The 20,206-nt window shown below is 55.4% G+C and overlaps 1 protein-coding gene across 11 annotated transcripts in view; it reads right to left on the bottom strand.

The window, feature by feature from the left end:
• Cux1 (cut like homeobox 1) overlaps positions 1 to 20,206 on the bottom strand; it is a 215,928-nt gene that overhangs the window by 68,104 nt on the left and 127,618 nt on the right. For all 11 annotated transcript variants that reach the window (XM_090324352.1, XM_090324353.1, XM_090324354.1 and 8 more), the window contains exons 5-8: positions 14,740 to 14,877; positions 12,447 to 12,570; positions 9,581 to 9,657; positions 7,558 to 7,624 (exon numbers count right to left, since the gene is read on the bottom strand). In XM_090324352.1, coding sequence (XP_090180478.1) covers positions 7,558 to 7,624; positions 9,581 to 9,657; positions 12,447 to 12,570; positions 14,740 to 14,877 — 406 coding nt within the window. The remainder of the gene's footprint in view (positions 1 to 7,557; positions 7,625 to 9,580; positions 9,658 to 12,446; positions 12,571 to 14,739; positions 14,878 to 20,206) is intronic.

Below are 20,206 nucleotides of genomic sequence, written 5' to 3'. Positions count from 1 at the left end.
GACATGCAGAAGGGCCTGATGCCCAGGTGTAAGCTGCTGAGTGCAGTGACGTTGACCAAGCCAGCATGCCGCTCACCACACGTGATCGTGAGTGTTTTTCTCTGTGCAGACTCTGCTCTGGGATCTGCCTGCCAGGCTTCCTGTCTGCAAAACCTTTGCCCAGGCGTAAGGGCCCTGGACAGGTGGTGTAGCCTGCTGGGCCCGTGTGGTTTCTGAAAACAATACCCAGTCATTGCAAATGAAAAAAAAAACAAACTTAGCAGCAGTTACTGTGGATTCAGGGCATTCTAGAGCAGAAAGGCTGGCTGCAGGAGGAACTGTGGTATGGGGTCACAGTGCAGAATGGAGGGGGGCCCAGGCAGGAGGAGCAGGTACAGGCAGGAAGTCCAAAAGGGCCAGGCTCTGGCTCCACACCTGAAATCCCAGCCATGCTGGAGGCCTAGGCAGGAAGACGAAAGCTCTGCATGGGCCCCAGGCCAAAACTAAGAGCACAGCTGAAAAATGGTTAAAGTGAAAACGACTAGGGGTGTGGCTCAAATGGCAGAATGCAGGTTTATCAAGCTCAAGACATGGTGTTGAAATTCCCATAGCATCAAGAGAAAGAAAATTCAACAAACAAAAACACAGAAGAAGAAAGAAGTCAACAGGGCAGGTGGCCTTGTGCAGGTAGGTCTTTAAGAGTGGTGGGTGCCCCCGAGTTTGTGAAATGAAGGCTGTGATGTGAAAGACTATGTGTCAGGGGAGGAAATGCAAACAAAAGCAAAACCCCCAGAGAAGCTGTCTACAGGGGAAAAGGGTGCCATGGAGACAGCTAGTTAACCTGCAGAATGCCATGCACCCACCTATCCCCCCACTTATCATCTATGTACCCCCCCATATATCCATCCACCCACCCACCCACCTATTTGTACATCCATCCATCCATCCACCCATCCTCTCACCCACCTACTCACCCATTTGTACGTCCATCCATCCATCCATCATTTCTCCCTCCCGCCATCTCCAGAGTTTCTGACTTTCCCTTTGTGATTTCTACTTTTGTCATTATGCTTAAAAAGACCTTTTCCACCCCCTTATTATATAAATATCCACCTAAAATTTCTCCTGGTGTTTTTATTTTTTATATTTGCACATTTAAAACAGCTAGGCTATAATCTGCACAGAGCTCAGCTCTGATGTCTACAGATTTAGCCATTTGTCCGACTACTTCGTGAAGATTCCATCCTTTTCCAACTTAATTAAGCTCAAGCACTTTTTATATACAACTTTTTCTTCTTAATTTTGAAACCTTAAAAAAAAAACCATACAGAAAGCTCCCAGGAAAAAAATAACAATCAACCATCTGCCTGTATGCAGAATTAGCCGCTTCACACCCCTGGCCCCCAGCCGGCCCCCAGGCTGGGGCCAGCTCTTGATTCCTCCTGCTACGTGGGCTTGGCCTGCAGGCTGGGGGTGGCCAGTAATCTCTACATCCTGCAAATCTCCCCAGCCACATCAAAACAGACACAAAAAAACACTGGAAAGGTAAAAATACACGGTATTCAATAACATTTCAAAAACAGCCGCAGCTCTCCAGTGACGGGTATTTGGGGACCATCCCAAGCATTGTGCATAACGTTAATCTTTTTCTCCCCAATCCTATGGGTTACCTTTCGGGAACTGAGAGGGTACAGGGTGGCGGCGGGGGTCCGATCTCGAATGCTGAACACCCCCAGTCCTCGCTCTGTGCATCTGAGTGTTAAATCTGTGGGCTCAGGAGAGCTATGCGGCCGGGCTGCTCGTGGGGCTCCATAAAGCTTGGCATTAAAAATTCACCCAGCAGGCTGGCCTCTCCTGCTGGGCTGCAGGAAACACCAGACACCCCGCTGTCTTTCTGGCAAATGGAGACGTTCCTCCACAAACACCACCCAGAACAGGATGAGAGCACACAAGCCTCGGGGAGTGGACCAGCTCCACCATTCAGCTGGCTCTTGCGCTCCCACCGCAGGCTCAGGCCCAGCTCATGGGCCCCGTCTGTGGCCTAGCCTCAGCTTCTCCAGGCCAGGGGAGCTCCCCCACTGAGGCCCCCGCGGTGCTGCCCGCAGGCTGGGAGGAAAGCAAGCAGCAAACAGCCAGGTGGGCGCAGGGTTCATGCTCACAGTGCCATCTGCTTAAGAGGCCAGTATGACGAAGACCACGGTTCAAAGCCAGACCAGGAGAAAGTTAGCGAGATGCATCTCAACTAATACGCCAGCCCGACATGGTGGCCCCGAGGTCCATCTTTCCACCCAGGAGGTCGGAGGTCGGAGGATCGCTGTTTAAGAACAGACCCATCTAAATCAGGGTAACCTGCCCGAAAAATATCTAAAATGCCAAAAGGACTGGAGTTGAGGCCCCAGTGGTAGAGTGTGGGCCTGGCGAACCTGGTGCCCTGCATTTGAACCCTGGTGCCGCCACCCCACCAAAACACAGAGCAGAACCAACATGGATCCCACAAAAATGTGGCCCTCATGGTGCGTGGCGGAGCTAATCTCAGGACGGGTCTGGCGGGGTGGCAGTACACCTCGGCCACGTGTGGTGCCAGCTTTCATCGAGTGGCCGGGCTTGGGGCCCCCAACCCGGTCTTTCTGTTGCAGGGATTTTTCAGGCTTGCTTAGCTGGAGTTACAGGAGTGTGCCACTGTGCCCTTCTCCGCACCGGCTTTTTCTCTTCTGTGTTTGGTCTGGGGCTTGAAGTCCAGGCCTTGCTTGGCTTTTTTTTTCTGCTCAAGGTTGACACTCTACTACTTGTGCCACAGCTCCACTTTTGGTTTTGTTTTTCTGCTTTTGCTGGTTGCATGGAGAAAAGAATCTCAGGGACGTTTCTGAAGGCTGGCTTCCAGTCAGAAGCCTCAGAGCTCAGCCTCCCGTGCAGCGAGGTCTATGTCCCCCTCAGCGCTCAGGGGCTTCCTGCCGGAGTCAGACGCAGGAAGCTGCCCCTGTCCTGCTTGTCTGCTAGGCTTTGGTGTCAAGTACTTTGCTTTGCAATTAAGGGGATGCAAAGTTCCGGGAACGCTGACGCGTGTGTAAAGGCTGTCCGTTTCCCCTACGACTCTGGTTGAGGGGTCTTTAAGGTTTTGGGGACAATAGGTTCTTTCTATTAGAGCCCTTATGCTGGGAATCATAAAAGTAGCTGCTTCTCTTCTAATGTGGCCAAGATAATCATAGCTACCCATAATTGAGGCTGATGATGTAACACAGAGAGACTGGGACATGTTCCACTCTTTTTTTGTTGGTTGTGGAGCTTGACATCTGGGACTGGGCTCTGTCTCTGAGCTCTTCAGCTCAAGGCTACCACCCTACCCCTGGAGCCACAGCACCACTTCTGGTTTTTTTCTGGTGGTTAATTGAAGATAAAGAGTCTCATGGTCCCCGTACTGGCTTTGAACTGCGATCCTCAGATCTCAGCCTCCTGAGTAGCTTGGATTACCAGTGTGAGCCACTGCTCCTGGCTCTGAACATTTCCATTCATCTTCTGTGAATTATGAAGATTACTGTAGAAGAAACCCATCTGCAGCAGGGCTCTATAGATCAGAAACAGACTAAGTCAGCAGGGTGCTGGGGCTCAGGCCTGTAAGCCCAGCTATTTGGGAGGCTGAGATCTGGAGGAAAAAGTCTTTGAGACTCTTATTTACAATTAAATAGCAAAATGTGAAACTGGAGGCATGGTTTAAGTGGTAGAGCACCAGCCATGACCAACAAAGCTGTATGAGATTGAGAGGCTTTTGAGTTTAGTAAGTTCTGAAAAAAAGAGGAAGGAGGAGGAGGAGGAAGAGGAAGAGGAGAAAAAGAAGAAGAAGAAGAAGAAGAAGAAGAAGAAGAAGAAGAAGAAGAAGAAGAAGAAAGCCCTTCAGGGCCACCTCTGCAGCCTCGGAGAGGGACTTGCCTGTATTTTTGTAAGACCAGGCTGTAGCCTCTACCACTGAGGCCCGGCCCTTGCCCCAGCTCGGGGGAAGAGAGAGAGGGAGAGAGAGCAGTGCCTCTGGGCTGTTGGCTGGGCTCTGAGCTCCTGTGACGAGGCTGGGTCTGACTGACTGTGGGCTCTGGGATTTCTTCTGCAGCAAGCACAGCGGCTGCTTCCTCAAGGGCTGCCCCAGGGACAGAAGGTGTGAAGGCGCGTTCTTCCCAGCCGCTGGCCTCTGGGTCACTGACGTGTCACCCCGGTCCTCTGCTGGGATGGCGCGGGGTGCAGGCTCCCGTGCTCTCATCCAGGGCCCAAGGTGCCCCCTCAGGCAGCCCCCGTGGGGCTCCTTGCCACTGTCTTGCATCATGTCGTCCCTGGCAAACCCCACAGCCCGTTGTGAGGAATGTGCCGTCTGCTGGTGGGGGGCGCTGGGAGCCCCCGCCCACACGTGTGGAGGAATGTGGGAGGCTGATTCCATGCGGGTGGCAGAGGCTCCCAGCCCCCCAGCCGTGGGGACAGAGCGAAGGGGCGGCCGGGGGACTATGTCACCACGGAGCCCGCGTCACTTGGGGTGGTGCTGTGGATTGCCTGGCTGTGGGTGGAGCTAGGGACAGTGGACAGCTGCAGGACAGCACTGGACAGGCCCCTCCTGGGGTGGCAGTAACAGCTGGGCGCAGGAAGTTGCCGCCCACCTCCACCTGCCAGGACACAGGGTCACGCTCGGAGGAGGGGCTACGCGTTCCACGGAGGAGCCACGGAGGCAGACCTCAGTCGTGCGAGCCTGCGACCCACCCGCTTGCACAACAACTGTTTTGGCAAGTCCCCCTGTGTTCCGGCTGATATTAAAATGGTTTGCCATTTGTCTACGGAATCTCACATTAATAAACATGAAGAACACTTTTACCTCCCACTCGCGGGGACAGGAGGAAACAAAGAGCAGCTGTGCTCATCAATGAGGCCTTGTTCTGCGCACAAAGCCTAATTACATCTCGCTTCAAGCCTACACACGGAAAACTTTCCCGCTGCCCTGTCACGGCCAACCCAGCTGGCCCAGCCAATGCTTGCCCTGCAGCCAGGCCTCGCTGCTGCCCTGCACAGGGGATGGAGCCAGTGACCGCCCACCGACACACAGGCAGAATGTCCCCAGGGGAGGCGCTGGCACCCTCGGCCACCCTCTCTAAGGCCTGAGGCTCCTGGAACCACGACGGAGCCTAGCTGGGACATCTGGGGCCTCATCCCTGCTTCTCGGGCTGAGCGCTGGATGCGTGTGTCTTATAATTGGGGCCCAGTGCTCTCAGATGGGCTGTGCAGGCAAGACAGTGAGGGATGGATGCCGGGAAAGGATGGATGGGTGGCATCATGGGTGGACAGAGGGAAGGATTCACTCCCAGGGATGAGCCACTCCTGGGTGGGCCCAGTCCCCTTGCACAGAGAGCAGCCCGTGTTTGGAGCCGTCTCGAGGTGGTAGGCCATCCCGGGATGTGTGCAGATGTTGGTCCAGTAACGTGCCTGCTCCTGGCACCTGACACCGATGGTCAGGTGATCCGCCTTGCCAGCCAGCGAGGGAGGGCGCCCAGCGTGTGCTTGGTGCACGCTGTTGTAGGTCTCAGCTCCTCTTTTACCTTCTGGGTTCCAGTCCCTCCTCCCTGCTCTGCCTGTTTGAGCCCAGCGTGGCACAGCCTTGCCTGCCCAGCTGCTGGGCACTCCCACAGCTCCATGACAGTGGACTGCCAAATCTGCTCACAGTATGCTTTTTTTTTTTGGCCATTCTCAGGGCCTGAGCACTGTCCTTGGACTTTCTCAAGGCTAGAGCTCTGCCACTTGAGCCTCAGCACCATTTCCAGCTTTTTCTATGTATCGAACACCGGTCTTCTAGGCAGGCCCTCTACCACTAGGCCAAACTCCCAGCCCACAGCTCTTTCTAAATGGGAATCTTTTTGCTGCCAAAGGCCATACAGGCTGTCTGTGCAGCTGAGGGCACAGAAGCACAGAAGATGCACACTCGTGAACATGACAGCACCGGAGGATGCAGTGCCCTGAAGGTTCCTTCTGAAGGCGTGGTGTCAGCCGACGAGATCAGGAGGGCATCAAATTAACTATACATTACTCCAATGCAGTGTTCATACAGAATGCAGTGTTCATACAGGTGAGGCCCGGCTGGAGGAAGTGGGTCACTGAGGGCGGGGCTATAAAGGGTCCCGCCCCTTCCTCCTCCTGCTTCCAGGCTCTACCCCCTCCTACTACCATGCTCCAGCGCATGGCAGGCCCACAGCAATAGGGACAAGCAGTCATGTACTGGAACTGTGAGCTAAGATCAGTCCTTCCCGTCAGACATTTTGACACAGCAATGAAAAGCGGAACCGAGCGATAAAGCAAACCCTGGCTAACTACAGACACCTACTCAATACTGTGGCACGGCTTAGTAGCAAAGTGGCCAGCATTCCGTCATCACAGTTGCCCGGGGACGGGCAGAGCAAGGGTTCCGGGACTTTCATCAGCACTACTGACCTCTCAATGAAACCATTTTAGAAAAGAATTAGCGGTAACAAAGGATAGAGAGATGGAGGAGGAACGCGGAACGCAGCAGACTGAAACAGCGTCACCCAGTAGAACCATTGCTTAGATGGTCGGAAATGACGGAAACGCCAGGAGGGCTCCTGCCGTGGTCCCAGCCCGTAGGGAGGCCTGTGCTGTGGAGTGTGTGGAGGGGGGGAGCACGTGCCCTGCCCCCTAGGGGGGAGGGGGACTATGTGGCCGCTTCTCAGCTGCACTGTCCCCACACAGAAGCTGCTGACAGCAGAGCCAAGGGATTTCCGAGTGAAATTTGATTTGAAATTTGAACTATCGCCTCCCTGGCCTGCCTCACTGTGTCCGCCACGCCCCACCTCAGTACAGGAAGCCAAGGTCAGAGGTGTGCTCTCCAACGTGCTTGGTTAGGTCAGCAAGGCAGACGGGGCAGAGACTGTAGGGATACACTGGGTGACCTCGGGACATGCAGGGTCCACGGAAGGTCACTCAAGGCCTTTAGGGACAAGCCAGGCTGCTGGGCAATGTCCCCAGGGCTAGCTCAAGCCTCCCCCAGCAAGCCCAAAGGGCCAGTGTGGGTGGGAGAGGGGCCACGCAGAAGTGACTGGAGAGCTCGGCCATTGGTGGGTGCACCGCCTTTGGGGGGACAAGAAGCCTTCAGGGCCTGCAAAGGCGGCCTTGGGCCTTGGAGAAATGACTCTCCCTTCCCGCTTTCTGGTGCCCAGCTTGAAGTCTGTTGTAGAGTTCCAGTGAAAGGAGTAGACCCCCTGGCCTCTGCCCACCCAAACAGTAACCTTCCCAACACCCCAAGGGTAAATGAGGGACTCTGACCCAGGGGGAAGCTGGCAGGACCTGCCATGCCAGGCTCCCAGAGGAGATGCTCCTGTGCCCCATCCCTCATTCCTAAGAGGAGGGCACACACCGTCACGCCAGGCTTCACTATTGCTAAGCGCGGGAAGCGCTGTCCGGCACGCTGAGCAGGGTCGAGCCCCTGCTAGAACCTGCCAGGCTGCTCTTGCAGGGATTAGCCAAGGCGAGGGCGGCTGGGCAGAGGGATGGGGAACAGGCCGCAGACGGGCCGCCGGTGGAGGAGGACGTGCGCGGACTTACTTTGCAGTGCTTTCTTCATCGTATTTGGTTTTCAGGTCAAACAATTCCGTTCGGGTTTTTTCCAGGGCTAGAAGGAAAGGACAGAGAATCACGCTACTGCTTCAGTGTGTGCACAGCTTGGCCTGCCTCCAAAGGCCCTCCATCCTCAGGTCTCAGCCTCCTGAGTAGCTAGGACGACAGGCGTGAGGCGCTGGTGCCCAGCTAGGGATGTTTTTGTCACTGACAGCCTAGATGACAGTGGTCTCCTCAATTCTGTGGCAGGGCTGGAAAATCCCAATGGCCCCTCGACATGTCCTCTCCGAGAGTTCCCTGAGTGAGTCCACACTGGTGGAGAGGTAGACAAGCCTGCCGAGTGCTGGTGTGTGATGCCTGCAGTGTGCGACTCCAGGCTGGCCAGCATGCTGTGGTGTGGGCTTCATATTCTTAACACACAATGCTCTTGGTCCGCACTTGAGATCCATTTTTCCTACCTAAAGAAGCAAGTGGACTGCTGGGCGCAGAGATGGCTCACGCCTGTCATCCTAGCTACACAGAGAACTGAGATCCGAGGATCACAGTTCAAAGCCAACCTGGGCACTAGAACGTTCATGAGACTCTTATCTCCAATGAACCACTAGAAAACCGGAAGTGGTGTTGTGGCTCAAGGGGTAGGACGGTAACCTTGAGGGACAGCGTCCAGGCCCAGAGTTCAAGCCCCATCACACACACATTCACTCTCCCTCTCTCTCTCTCTCACACACACACACCACACACGAAACAAGTGGACTGCAAAACACTGGCCATGCGATGCCGGCAGCAGTCTTGCTGGCTAGCAGCGTCGATACCCAGCAATAGTCAAGTGTGGAAGTGTGCGCCTGTCGTCCTAACCCTCACGCGGAGGCAAGGAGATTGCAGGTGGTAGCCAGCCTGGGTGATGTGGTAAGACCCTGTCTCCAAGGGAGGGGAGAAAAAAGAGGCTGCACCGAGGGACTGCATCAGTATGTGCAGTCCTGCCTATGGCCTGGCTGTGCGCATGCGTGTCAACAAACACACATGCTTCACATATTAAAGCGTGCACCACCAAGTTGAGTAATTCGGATCTTCTCCCAGCGATTACAGACAGGGGAAGACACCTCGAGCGCACATAGTAGCAGACAAGAGCTTCTCTCTGGCTTTCTCCCTGCCTAAGTGGCGTGGGGCTGTTGGCTCCATGGCTGGGTCCCTCTCTGATCCGCCCCCGGCACACCAGGCAGCTGGCACTGCACACGCGCCACCAACATTCAAACAAAACCCCAAACCAACCCTAAACCCCAGACAGGCTGCGAGGCAGAGCAACCCCAGCACGGCCCTGGGTGCATGACCGCTGGCTGTCCACGTTTCTTCTGCGAGCTCCAGGGCTCTGACCCTCAGCCACGGAGCTGCCGGACCCCGCTCTCTCTCATGGACTGTTGGTGGCTCATCTGTGCGTGTGTCGGTGGTAGTGCACATGTGTGTGTACATGCATGTGAGCATGTACTGGGGGGGAGATGACCTCAGGGCCTCACGCGCGCTCTAGCACTGAGCTGCAGTGCTAGCCGGGTGATGAGAGCTTTTGGATATTGCTGGTTTTTCTGAGAACTCGGTTGATTATTTTCTACCTCTGCCATGTGTTCAAGTTTGGATCGTGTCTTCCAAAGTTTTATTTAAAGAGCCCCACCTCGCCAGCCCGGCACCCCTTTTTCGTATCTTTTAAACTGTAAAAGGTTCTGCTGTTTCATGTTCTCTTTAACTTTGCTTAGGGTAGAAGTGGGGTTTTTTTTGTCTCTATTATTGTTCCAAATGGAATGTCAGCCCTTGACAGTGTGACGCGGCTGTGTTTGCTGCAGGGAAGAACAGGAAGTGGGGTGGGGAGGGGGCCCCACCTCCACGCTCAGCAACTCAGCCCGTGACTAAGAAGTCAGGGGAGCGGCCTGGAGTGCGGAGGGCATCCGAGGAGCAGCGGGCAGCGGAGGGGCCAGGCCAGCATGCCCCCCTCGTCCGACCACACCAGGACAAGGCGCCCCACCTGTTTGCAGGGTGTGCAGTTTCTGCTCTGCTTCCTCCAGCTTCGAGGTGGTGCACATCTGGTTCTCCTGCAGCCGCCTGCAACGTGAGGGAAGGAGGTCGGAGGGGTCAGGCTGCTGACCCCTGCCCCCACCCCTGCCCCCACCATCAGAGTCTGGCAGGGCAGACCACCCCAGATGAGTGTTTTTGCCAATAATAACCAGGCCCTCCCCTCAGGTGAGCACAGCCGGGCCCCGAACCATCCGTGCCTGCCACCATGCCTGCCACCTTCCTGGGCGCAGGGCCTCTTGGCCTCCTTACTTCCACCATACCTCAGGTACTGCCTGGATTCTCTCAAGGTGTTGTTGTTGTTAAATTTTTATTTTATTTTTTTTTGGCAGTACTGGAGTTTGAATTCAGGGCTTCACATTTGTTTGTTCTGTGTCTTTTCCAGTCCTGGGCTTGAGCTCGGAGCCTGAGCACTGTCCTTGGGCTTTCTCAAGGCTAGAGCTCTACCACTTGAGCCTCAGCACCACTTCTGGCTTTTTTCTATGTATATGGTACTGAGGAATTGAACCCGGGTCTTCGTGCATGCTAGGCAAGCACTTTAACCACTAGGCCGCACTCCCGGTCTTGGTTTTTAGTTTTTGGTTTTTTTTCCCTCTAAATCCTAGACCCAACTCCTTTTCTTTGAAGGTGGGGATTGTCTGAAGAATGGGGTAATAAAGATCTAGCTTTATCTTTTCCCAGTAATCAGCCAGTCATTTATTTATTTATTTTATTATTACTTTTTTTTTTAAAATTGGTTGTGGGACTTGAACTCTGGGCCTGGGCTCTGTCCCTGAGCTCTTCAGCTCAAGGCTACCACCCTACCCCTTGAGCCACAGTGCCACTTCTGGTTTTTTGGTGATGAATTGGAGATAGGAGTCTCACGGACTTCTGTGCCCGGGCTGGCTTTGAACTGCGATCCTCAGATGTCAGCCTCCTGAGCAGCTGGGATGACGGGTGTGAGCCACTGCGTCTATCAGCCTGTCATTTATATATTTTCTTTTTCTTCCTTTCCTTCCTTTTTTTTTTTCCATTTCTTTTTTTGGTACTAGAACTTGAACTCAGGGCCCTAGGTTGCTGGTCCTTAGCTTTTTCACTTATGGTTGGCACTCTACCTCTTGAACCAGGGCTCAGTCTGGCTTTTTGCTGGTTCCTTGGAGGTAAGAGTTTAACAGACTCTCCTCCCTGGGCTTCCACCACAATCCTTAGCTCTCAGCCTTCTGAGAGGCCAGGGTTACGAATGCAGCCACAGCCATCTGACTATTTGTACATTTTAATGCTTTTCTCCAGCTTGCACGCTTTAGATGCCTGGTGCGGGGCAGAGGCTCCCTACGGGACCCTTCTGCCTCGTACTGTGCCGGGTTCTGCCACATACTTAACTATTTTCCTGGCTGCATATTGTTCCAGTAGGGCTGGCCCGGTCCTCATTCTGGGGCACTTAGACTGCCTGCGCGTCTCCCCTGAGCAGTCACAGGGAGGGAGAACTCTGGATTCAGAGCGTTCTCTAGGGACAGTGTTTTGGAATAGCTCCGGGCGCTGTCTGCCCCCAGAGCCCCATGGCTGCACCCCGCCTTGCTCATCCAGCAGGGAGACGACCCAGGCAGCACACCCGCCAGCCCCGCGTGCGGTGAAGCTGGGAGGAGGCTGGCTCTGGGGGCCTCCAGCCCTGCCTCCCGCTGTAAGATGCGTGTCTACACCGGCCGGCACAGGCCGGGTGCCGAGTGGCCCGGGAGAGGGTTCTGACTTTGTTTATGTATTTGGTTTTTTGAGGGGACACAGGGCCTTGCTAGGTCCCAAGCTGACCTGGCACTTGTGATGGAGCCCAGGGTAGCCACATACTTGTGAAAGTTCCTGCTGCCTGAACCTCCCGATTTGGGGACTACAGGCCTATGCCACCATTCCAAAATAACCCAAGGGTTTAGAAACCTGACATACACGGTGCGAAGTGGCAAGCTCCTGTGGTTTCTGTGAGAAATCGAACTGTCATGCAGCTATCATTTTAGTGGAAGATAGAGAGTTTTGGATAGTGAGTCATTAGAAATCCAGAGTTCGCATCAACTAGACGGAATGGTCACAGTGGTGAGTGCTGTGTGCATGACTTGGGGACATAACTGGTTTTAGATTCTGGAATATTTGTCTACACTCTACTAGCTAAAGATTCCTGATCTGAAAGTCTGAAATGCTCCAAAATCCTAAATCTTTCCAACTCCTTCCTTCCTTCCTTCCTTCCTTCCTTCCTTCCTTCCTTCCTTCCTTCCTTCCTTCCTTCCTTCCTGCTGTTGCTAAGAGCTAAAGCCAGGCCAGGCCTCTTCTGTGATAGTAAACACAGGCTGTGCCACGGAGCTTCACCCTCCTCACCCCCCCCCATCCTTAACTCTTTCAGTGCTCACAAAGCTTTACATGTGGGGCAGGCACATCAGGTGGTACATGCCTGGAATCCTGGCTACGCAGGACGAGGAGGCGGGGGATCAGGCCTGGTACAGTGCGTGAGCCGCGCATGGTGGCATGTATCTGTAAGTCTGGGTATGTGGGAGGAACTGGGAGGAGTTGTGGTCCCAGCTCAGAGGGAGCAAAGGTAATCCAATCTAAAATAATATAACCTGAAGCCAGATGAGCTGGTGGCATGGCTGCTGTGAGAGAGATCCAGGCTCTGAGCTCCAACCCCAGCATGAGGGAAAGACAAGCCCTGCATGTGGGAGCCCCTGAGGCCTTCTGATTAGGGCTCAGGGCCCGAGGCCCTGAATTTACAGAGCCCTGCAGGAGTGGAAAGAGCCCAGGATGAGCACGGGGGGCCGAGGCGCCCTGGCTGCCCGCAGCGCAGCTGGAGGGGCCATGCTCACCTCTCTCTCTCCGCGAAGTCATCCTGCAGCTTCTGCCCCCGCTCGAGGGCGATGGTCTCGGCCTGGCTCTTCACCGTCTGCTCGTACTCCCGGATCTTCTCCTTCAGCGCTTTGATGGTCACCTCTGGGGAGGGACAGAGGGAGGCACGGGCGGCACTCAGCGGCGGCTCTGCCGTGGGAGCTGCCCACACCACATGCAGGCAGCGGCCACGGCGGGTCTGCGCCCGTGGACCCCAGGCTAGGGCTCTGCTGGGGTGGGTGGAGGGCCAGGGCCCCGATGCGCCCTGGGCACAGCCTGGGGGGCAGGGTCTAGGGCATCCCTGGGAGGGACACAGTACATCCCATCAGCCACCAGTTCCTCCACCTGGGGTCACCCACATAGGTGCAGCGAGGGGAGTGGGGCCCCAGAGGGCGCAGGGCAGTGCCTGGCTGGGCTGTGAGGCAGTGGGGTCTTGGGGGGACACGGGAAGGGGGTCTTAGCAGGCTCCACCAACACTCTCAGGGGGAGACCTGGAGACCACGCAGCCTAGGAAAGCGATGCCTTTGCTGCGGGGTGGAACTGGGGGCTCCCAGGTGAGGAGTTGAAACCGCCAGCCCTGCCAGGCCTCAGCAGGGTGCGGGGACCCCCGGCCTGGGGGTGGGTGGCATGGGGCTCCCGATATGCCACCCTTGGACAGGCCCAAGTCAGAAGTGGCGTCAGCCGTGCTCTTCCAGGCCGCTGTGAGGACGCTCACCCCTAGGGGCCCTTCAGCGCCACACCCCTACTTTGTTCCTTCAGGGGCATCTCAGCCCATGGGGTGTTTGCAAGCAGGGATGACTGGCGGTGGGCAGAGCCAGGCAGAGATGGGGGCGCCCCACGCCTGAGGCTCCCCTTGCCTCGTAAACTCCCCACTGCCCACAGGGGGTGGCAGAGAGGACAAAGCACTCACTAGGGGCACCCCACCTCCATCTTTATGAGGTTCACAGCCTATGACGTGGAAGAAATGCTCTGTTCTACCTTCCCTACCACCTGCAGTACCATGAGGAGAACAAGCGAAAAGCGCCCGCCCTTCCTGCCATGCAGGAGCCCGGAGGCTGGGGACGCCTTGAGGAGGACAAATGTCTGCCAACGTGAGACCTGAGATGTTTACGGGGAGGGGGGTCCCCCACCTCTGTTCCTAGGTGCTGTCGGAGACTTTGTTTCATAAAACCTGTGAGAGGCCTCTGGGAGAGGCCTGCCCACCGCTGGCTTGCTGGCCTGGCCCAGGGAGGCGCCAGCAACGGTGGCAGGGCCCACAGGGCCAAGGGAAGGAGGCCCACGGCCTCGTGGCCTCCCCAGCTGACCGCTCCCCGTGGGGTGAGCCCTGGAAAGGCCACTGCTGGGTTCTTCTAGAAGGAGCCCAGCACTGCCTTTAAGCAGGCCAGAGTTGTCCCTGGGATTCCTCCAGAAGCATTGGCACTGTGTGCCCCCCTCCCCTGCACCGCACGATGCCTGCTGGCCAGGGACTCAAGCACGGCAATGTGTGCACCTGGGCTGGCTCTTCCCATATTATCTGCCTCTTTCTGGATCTTTCCATGGACAGCCATTTCCTACTGGCTCTTACCGGTCCTCTGGGCAGGGAGAGCGGGCCAGGCAGGGGCACGCCCTCTGCTGACCCCCTGCCCACAGGTCTCCAAGGGGAACGGGGAACGCCCAGGCTGGGCGTGCAGGATTGCCAGCCTTCCTCTGGACAAGGCAGCTGGGAAGCCCGGGGCTCTGAGGGCACCTGGGCTTCGTGGGCCAGGGAGACATGGCCTTTGCGGCCACCACTGGCCTCTCTGCGGGGAGCTGACGGCTGTGTGCTTTCATGAGATTCCCTAATGACTGGGTGAGGCTGGCTGGGGAGGAGGCGGCGGGCAGCAGAGGGAGGAAGCGTCTAGTCTGAGGCCTTAATGGATCTGCGGCAATTATCGAGTGACTCTGTGTGTGACCCTTTGATCAGGGCTGGCTCCCTGACAGGTGTCCCCCGCAGGCAACACACCAGCCTTTTAACAGGCAAATCCTGTCACGTGACCGTCCGGGAGGGATTTTCAAAGAATCCCGATTGGCCTCCTCGGAGGGCAATAAAATCCCATGTAGCTATTGTGCCAAGGCAAAAGCTTGACTTCTCAACGCTCAGCATTATCATTATCTCCCTTTAACAACTCTGCCTCTCACCCCACCCAGGTTCCTGACGCGCTGACAATTAGAGCTAGTCCCAACAGAATGGGAAAGGCAATTAAAGGAAGAAAGAAAACAAGTGCAGGGAGCCAGGCCACGCACAGGTCCACCAACCTTGGTTCTTAACCTCCGCAAATTCCTTGTTGTACTCTTCAAGTGTTTCCCGCAGTTTCTGGTTCTCCGTCTCAATGTCGTGCAGGCGCTGTACTTTGAGCTGTAGCTGTTGTCCCAGGTCCAGGGCTGGCACGGGATCTGCAGGGCAGGAGGGCACATGTCAGCCTGCCAGGACACCAACCCATGCCCAGACAGAGGCCGGGGGAGGCATCCCACACGCCCAGGAAGTCACCTCCCACAGGCCGCCCGGGGCCTCAAACCCAGGAGCCCTGGCTGCCAGACAGCGGCCACCTTCCCAGCATCCTCCACGTGTGACAAGGGGGCAGGGGACAGTCCTGGATCCATGGGGATTTGCTTTTAAGAGAAACTCAGCTGGTGAGGGAGGGAGCCCTGCCTGGCTCATCCCCTTTGGTCCCAGAAGCTGCCGGCAGGCTCTGGGTCCAGTCCTTCCAGGCTGGAAACTAGGGAGGTGGAAAGCATGCACCATCTCCTTGTCAACACTGGGGGAGAGGCATGGAACAGGAGGGGACCCGCAGCTTAGGGGACTCAGGGACAGGGCCTGGCTTCCAACACAGGAGGCAGACAGCTCCAGGCAGCTGTCCACCGCCTGGAGGGGCAGCTGATGGGGGCACGAGAGAACCCTGGGGGGTGCTAGGCTCGGGATCCCGTTGCCTGCTGTTGAAAGGTGCTGAGAAGAGCCAGGGGTGAGCAGCTGCAGACCCCTACAAAAGCTTGCGTGGGCACCCAGCAGCGCCAGATGACAATACCAAAAAGCAGGAGAAAACAGAGCTAGGCCTGTGAGGCCTTGAGGCCAAGAGAAGGAGACATACTTCCAGGTCAACATGCCTGCATGTGTGCATCACCTACTGACCACGGGAGCCGTGCTGGCAGCTTTTGGGTTTGAACTCAGGACTCTGTCTTCCTCAGGCAGGCACTCTACCACTTCAGCTGCCACCCTCCCACTCCTGCTTCCCAAGCAGCTGGGGTTACAGGCCGTGCCGCCAGGCCTGGCCTTGCACCCCTGGATTTGAGTGCACACCTGACAGGGCTTCCCGGCACGGGGCAGGTGGACACGAAATGTTCCGCCGCCTCAGCTGGATGCCCGTGGCCCACATCCTCCTCGACCCCCAACCCCCGGGCCAGGCGAGGGTCAGAGGGTGCCAGCCTCCCTGTGGGAGATGGCCGCAGAGTCCGCATTTGCTGTGGGGGAATGGGTCAACGTGGCCTATGTTCAAGCGTGCTCTTCCATCTCCCCATGCCCGAGTCATTAATTTCTCAGACTGGGGCTCCAGTGGCTCAGTGGGCGCGTCTACCAGGAGCCAGAGGTTGTCTGACGTGGCGCTGTCTGTGCAGAGTTTACAAGAGGCGCCCGGGACCCGGGCGGGACCCACGCCAGAGCCGCAGCCGAGCGTCAGCCCCAGCGCTGGCCGTCTTCTGCCTGTGTCTCCAGCCTGACTTCTCCTTCTCGTTCCTGGCTTTTGAGGATGATTTGAATCAGTACCCAAATATTTATGTTCAAGTTGATTTTAGAAGCTATTTTTGGGGAGATGGTTCTTCTAAAATGCAAGTGACACTAACAAAAAGACGGAATTCTGAGAACAAGGTACAAGGTTTGCTTCCCTCACCCCCTTTTAAATAAATTTCAGTGTCTCCCCACTGGCACCAGTGGCTCAGGCCTGTAATCCTCGCTAGTCAAAAGGCTGAGATCTTCTGGATCCCAGTTCAAAGCCAACCAACACAAAGACATCCACGGATGAGACTCTTATTTTCCATGCACCATCAAAAAGCCAGACGTGGCACTGTGACTCAAGTAAGTGGTAGCATGCCAGCCTTGAGCACAAAAGCTCAGGGACAGCACCCAGAACCTGAGTTCAGGCCCAGGTCTGGCACCACACACACATGGTGTCTTCTTAGGAAACATTCCAACTTTTCTCCCTTCACGGCCTCATGCTGGGCAAGTGGTTGCAGAGAAGTGAGCGAAAGCCTCATCAGGCCTCTTATGCTTGGGGCTCAGCCCCTGCATAGCAGGGACTACAGGCAGGCCTCCAATGCCTGGCCAGGACCCACTGGGTTGAGTCCATGTGGAACCAGTGACACAAGAAGGCAACACACACACGATACAACCTCCAGAGCGCCGTTCTCTAGGTGAAAATTCCAGCAATCTCCTGCTTATTCATTATGGTGTCCACAATTTAATTTCACACGATTAGGGGTTAATGCCAAAGCAGCCACTCTGGTGAGCGTGAGGAGCTCGGCCCCCTGACTCGCTCTGCGCGGCCGGGACGGAGCGCCGAGTGTGGCTGAGTATTGTTTTGGGATATGTAAAAGGCCTTGCTGAAGCATCTCTTAGGCTTAATTTTTTATTACGTGTATTAAAGGAACAGCTAATTACCACATGACGATATAATGGCTCTAGCATGTTTGGGCCAGAGACCAAAACAATGAATTTCGGCGTGCCAGATCCAGCCTGCCTACTCATCTGGGGAAGTCACAGCTTTCCTCTGTCGCACTGATGGTTTCCAGTAGCTTGTCAGGCCCGACTGGCCAGGGCGGGGGCCACATGCAGAACCACCAGTTTAGGGGAGGGGAGTCACAGAACACAGCCAGGGGCCAGAGGGGTGCACCCAAGTCCAGAACCCCCTCCCAGCCTCCTCTAGCCCCGTGTGGTAAATCTGCAATGTTTTATGATCACTTCATAGTTTAGTCTTGAGACATACTCTGAGGTGTGACACAAGCCTCAAAGGTGGTAATTATAACCAACCAAAAACAGCATCACCCACATTTCTTAAGTCCCTTTACTGAGGCCCTAGGGCCTGATCCCATTCACTCATTCCAGCCATCCCTGGGGGTGGGGGGAGCCCTGGCTTGTGTCAGAAGCCGGCCATACAAACAGGAATGCAAAACTCCCATTACGAATGTGGCTTCCCGGAAAGCAGCCAAATTCAATGTCACTGGGTTCAAGTGCTGATTTCCTGAGTGACATTGTGCTCAGGTGAGGCCAGGCCAGCTGGGCGATAAGGGCAGAACTCTACTAAAACCAGTAACTAAAGCGAAACGGGCAGGGGACATGGCTCAAGTAGAAGAGCACCTGTCAAGCAAGCAAGTGGCTTGGTTCTGTCAAAAAAGGGGGAATGGTGGGGGTACAGTCCAGAACCACCACAAAGTCTAAAACAAGCCTTGGAATGATCACACTGCCTGTCAATAATCAACCGTCTACCTGAACAAACTTAAGAAACAACGGAATCCAGATGGTAGCATTCACAACATCCTACACTTGAGGCAGGAAGTGGGTGTCACTTAATATAAATGGAATGCAAGTCAGGCATTGGTGGCTTACGCCGGCGATCCTAGCCACTCAGGAAGCTGAGATCTGAGGACTGTGGTTCAAAGCCAGCCTAGATAGGAAAGTGTGGGACTCTTGTCTCCAATTGACCCCCAGAACTGGTAGAGTGCCAGTTTGGAGTGAAAGAGCTCAGGGACAGCAGCCTGGGCCCAAGTTCAAACCTCATGACTGACCAAAGCAACACCAGAAAAGTATTCAACCAAAAGAAAGTAGGAAAAATAGGATAAATGCAACAAAACACTTGAGACAGAGACAGAGGCTTCACAGAGTTCAATGGCGACTTCACCGGCACTTTCTCCATGGTTACACTAAATGTAAGCGAGCGAACTATTCTAGTTCAACGGCAGAACCCAGGCGCAGTGATTACAGATTCAAAATTCTCTTTCTGGTAATCACTAGCCCACTGAGATGTAAGAATGGTTAAGGAAGCAAGAGCCTGGGAGGGCGTGAGGAACCGGCTGGGCCATGCCCGCCTGTGGACCAACACACAGAACCAACACGAACCAAAGCCAAAGCACAGTCTTTGACCACCATAGAATAAAAACAATATTCTGAGCCTCCACTTTAAGAAAATCCAAGCGAGAGAACAGATCAAACCCAAAGTAGGTAAATGTTAGCAAATAACGGGTAACAATTCAAAGATGATGGGAGAGGTCAATGTAAACAAGTTGGTTAAAGAACAACAACAGAAAACTCCCACTAAAATGGAGTAGCCTCTAAGATCAGAACACTGGAGAGGGGAACCCAGCACAGAGTCTATGGAAGTTAAGTTTGAAATGACACAAACAAACAAACAAACCAACCCTTGCTCTTGGCTGGTGCTCTGCCGCTTGAGCCGGCATGCCTCCAGTCTGATGGCCACTTGGAGTTTCAAGACTTCTCTGCCAAAGACCCTGTCTCCCCTCGATGAAGGGGCCGAAGACTGGCGGTTCTATAAGCAGCGTGAAGCGCTAATTATCTAGCACTATGGGTTATCAGGAAGCCTCAGCTCAAACCACAGGGGAAACCGCACAGCCATGAGGATTCCTAAAACCCTGGCAGTGGTGGCCAGGACACAGAGCAGCTGGACTGCTTCTGATCCTTGAAGGAGGATGAGAGGGCAAAAGGACTGCAACAAGACGTGGCTTTTCTTACCAGCCACATGGGTGACAGCCGTGGGATCTGAAATCCCAGTGTCTGCGGACAGCAAGGCAGGCCCGTGTCTGCACAACGGCCCCTGGGGGCTCACGTCCATCAAGTGTGGCCTCTCCATGTGGCGGGAGGGTAGGCGACATCCTCCATGGCCCCACAAAAACCCTTGACATTACAGCGTTGACAAGGCTCCCTGGCGCCAGGGCGGGACTGGGGCTGGCTGGGTGATCGGAAGGAGAGCAGCCACGACTCTGGTGCTGCGCTGCTAAGCTGGCTGGTCAGCAGGTGCGGGGTGTCTCCCTGGGTCAGGGCATCTGCCGCCAGGCGACCCCCCGTTCACAGCACCCACAGCCAGCAAATCCCGTCCCCAATACAGAAAGGTCACTGGGGCTTGGGGTCACAGGGACCAAGAAATGTGACCCTATCCCCCCACCTTTGCTTTACCAAATACTACGTACACTCAAGGTGGGCATGCCCCCTCAGCAGTGCTGACTTGACACGAAATGTGGGGTGGAGGTGGGGCTCAGCGGGACCAGTGTGCATGGATGGTACGCAAGGCCTGCTCCCAGAACAGCCAAAAGTACGTGTGTGCGTGCGTGCGTGCGTGCATGCATTTTTCTCCCAAAGAGAACAAAAGGATTTCTGTGTTGCTAATAAAATATTTGAATTCCTTATTAGTCTCCCTCAGCGTCCTTTATCTGTGCTTTAGAATGTGATGTGGAATTTATTTAATCCACGACTATAATTACACATATGCATCATGCACATAAAAAAGATACACTAGGCCTGGAAGCCCACAGCTCCTTCTCCGGGCACCATGGTCTGAGCCAGCGGGCACAGGGCTGGGCGGGGGGAGGCAGGTGGTGGGCGGGGCCGAGCTGGGCGGATGGGCCGGCAAGGCCGCCCTGACAGCTGGGAGGGTGGCCAGGGTGTATGTACGTGTGGTGACATCACACATGGTCCCGGAGGTCAGAGGCCGTGTGTGCGTGCGTG

Source organism: Megascapheus bottae, chromosome 34 (genome assembly GCF_031878675.1).
Source record: "Megascapheus bottae isolate mThoBot1 chromosome 34, mThoBot2.hap1, whole genome shotgun sequence".
Classification (NCBI taxonomy): Eukaryota; Metazoa; Chordata; class Mammalia; order Rodentia; family Geomyidae; genus Megascapheus; species Megascapheus bottae.
This window is presented reverse-complemented; position numbering and strand designations above follow the sequence as displayed.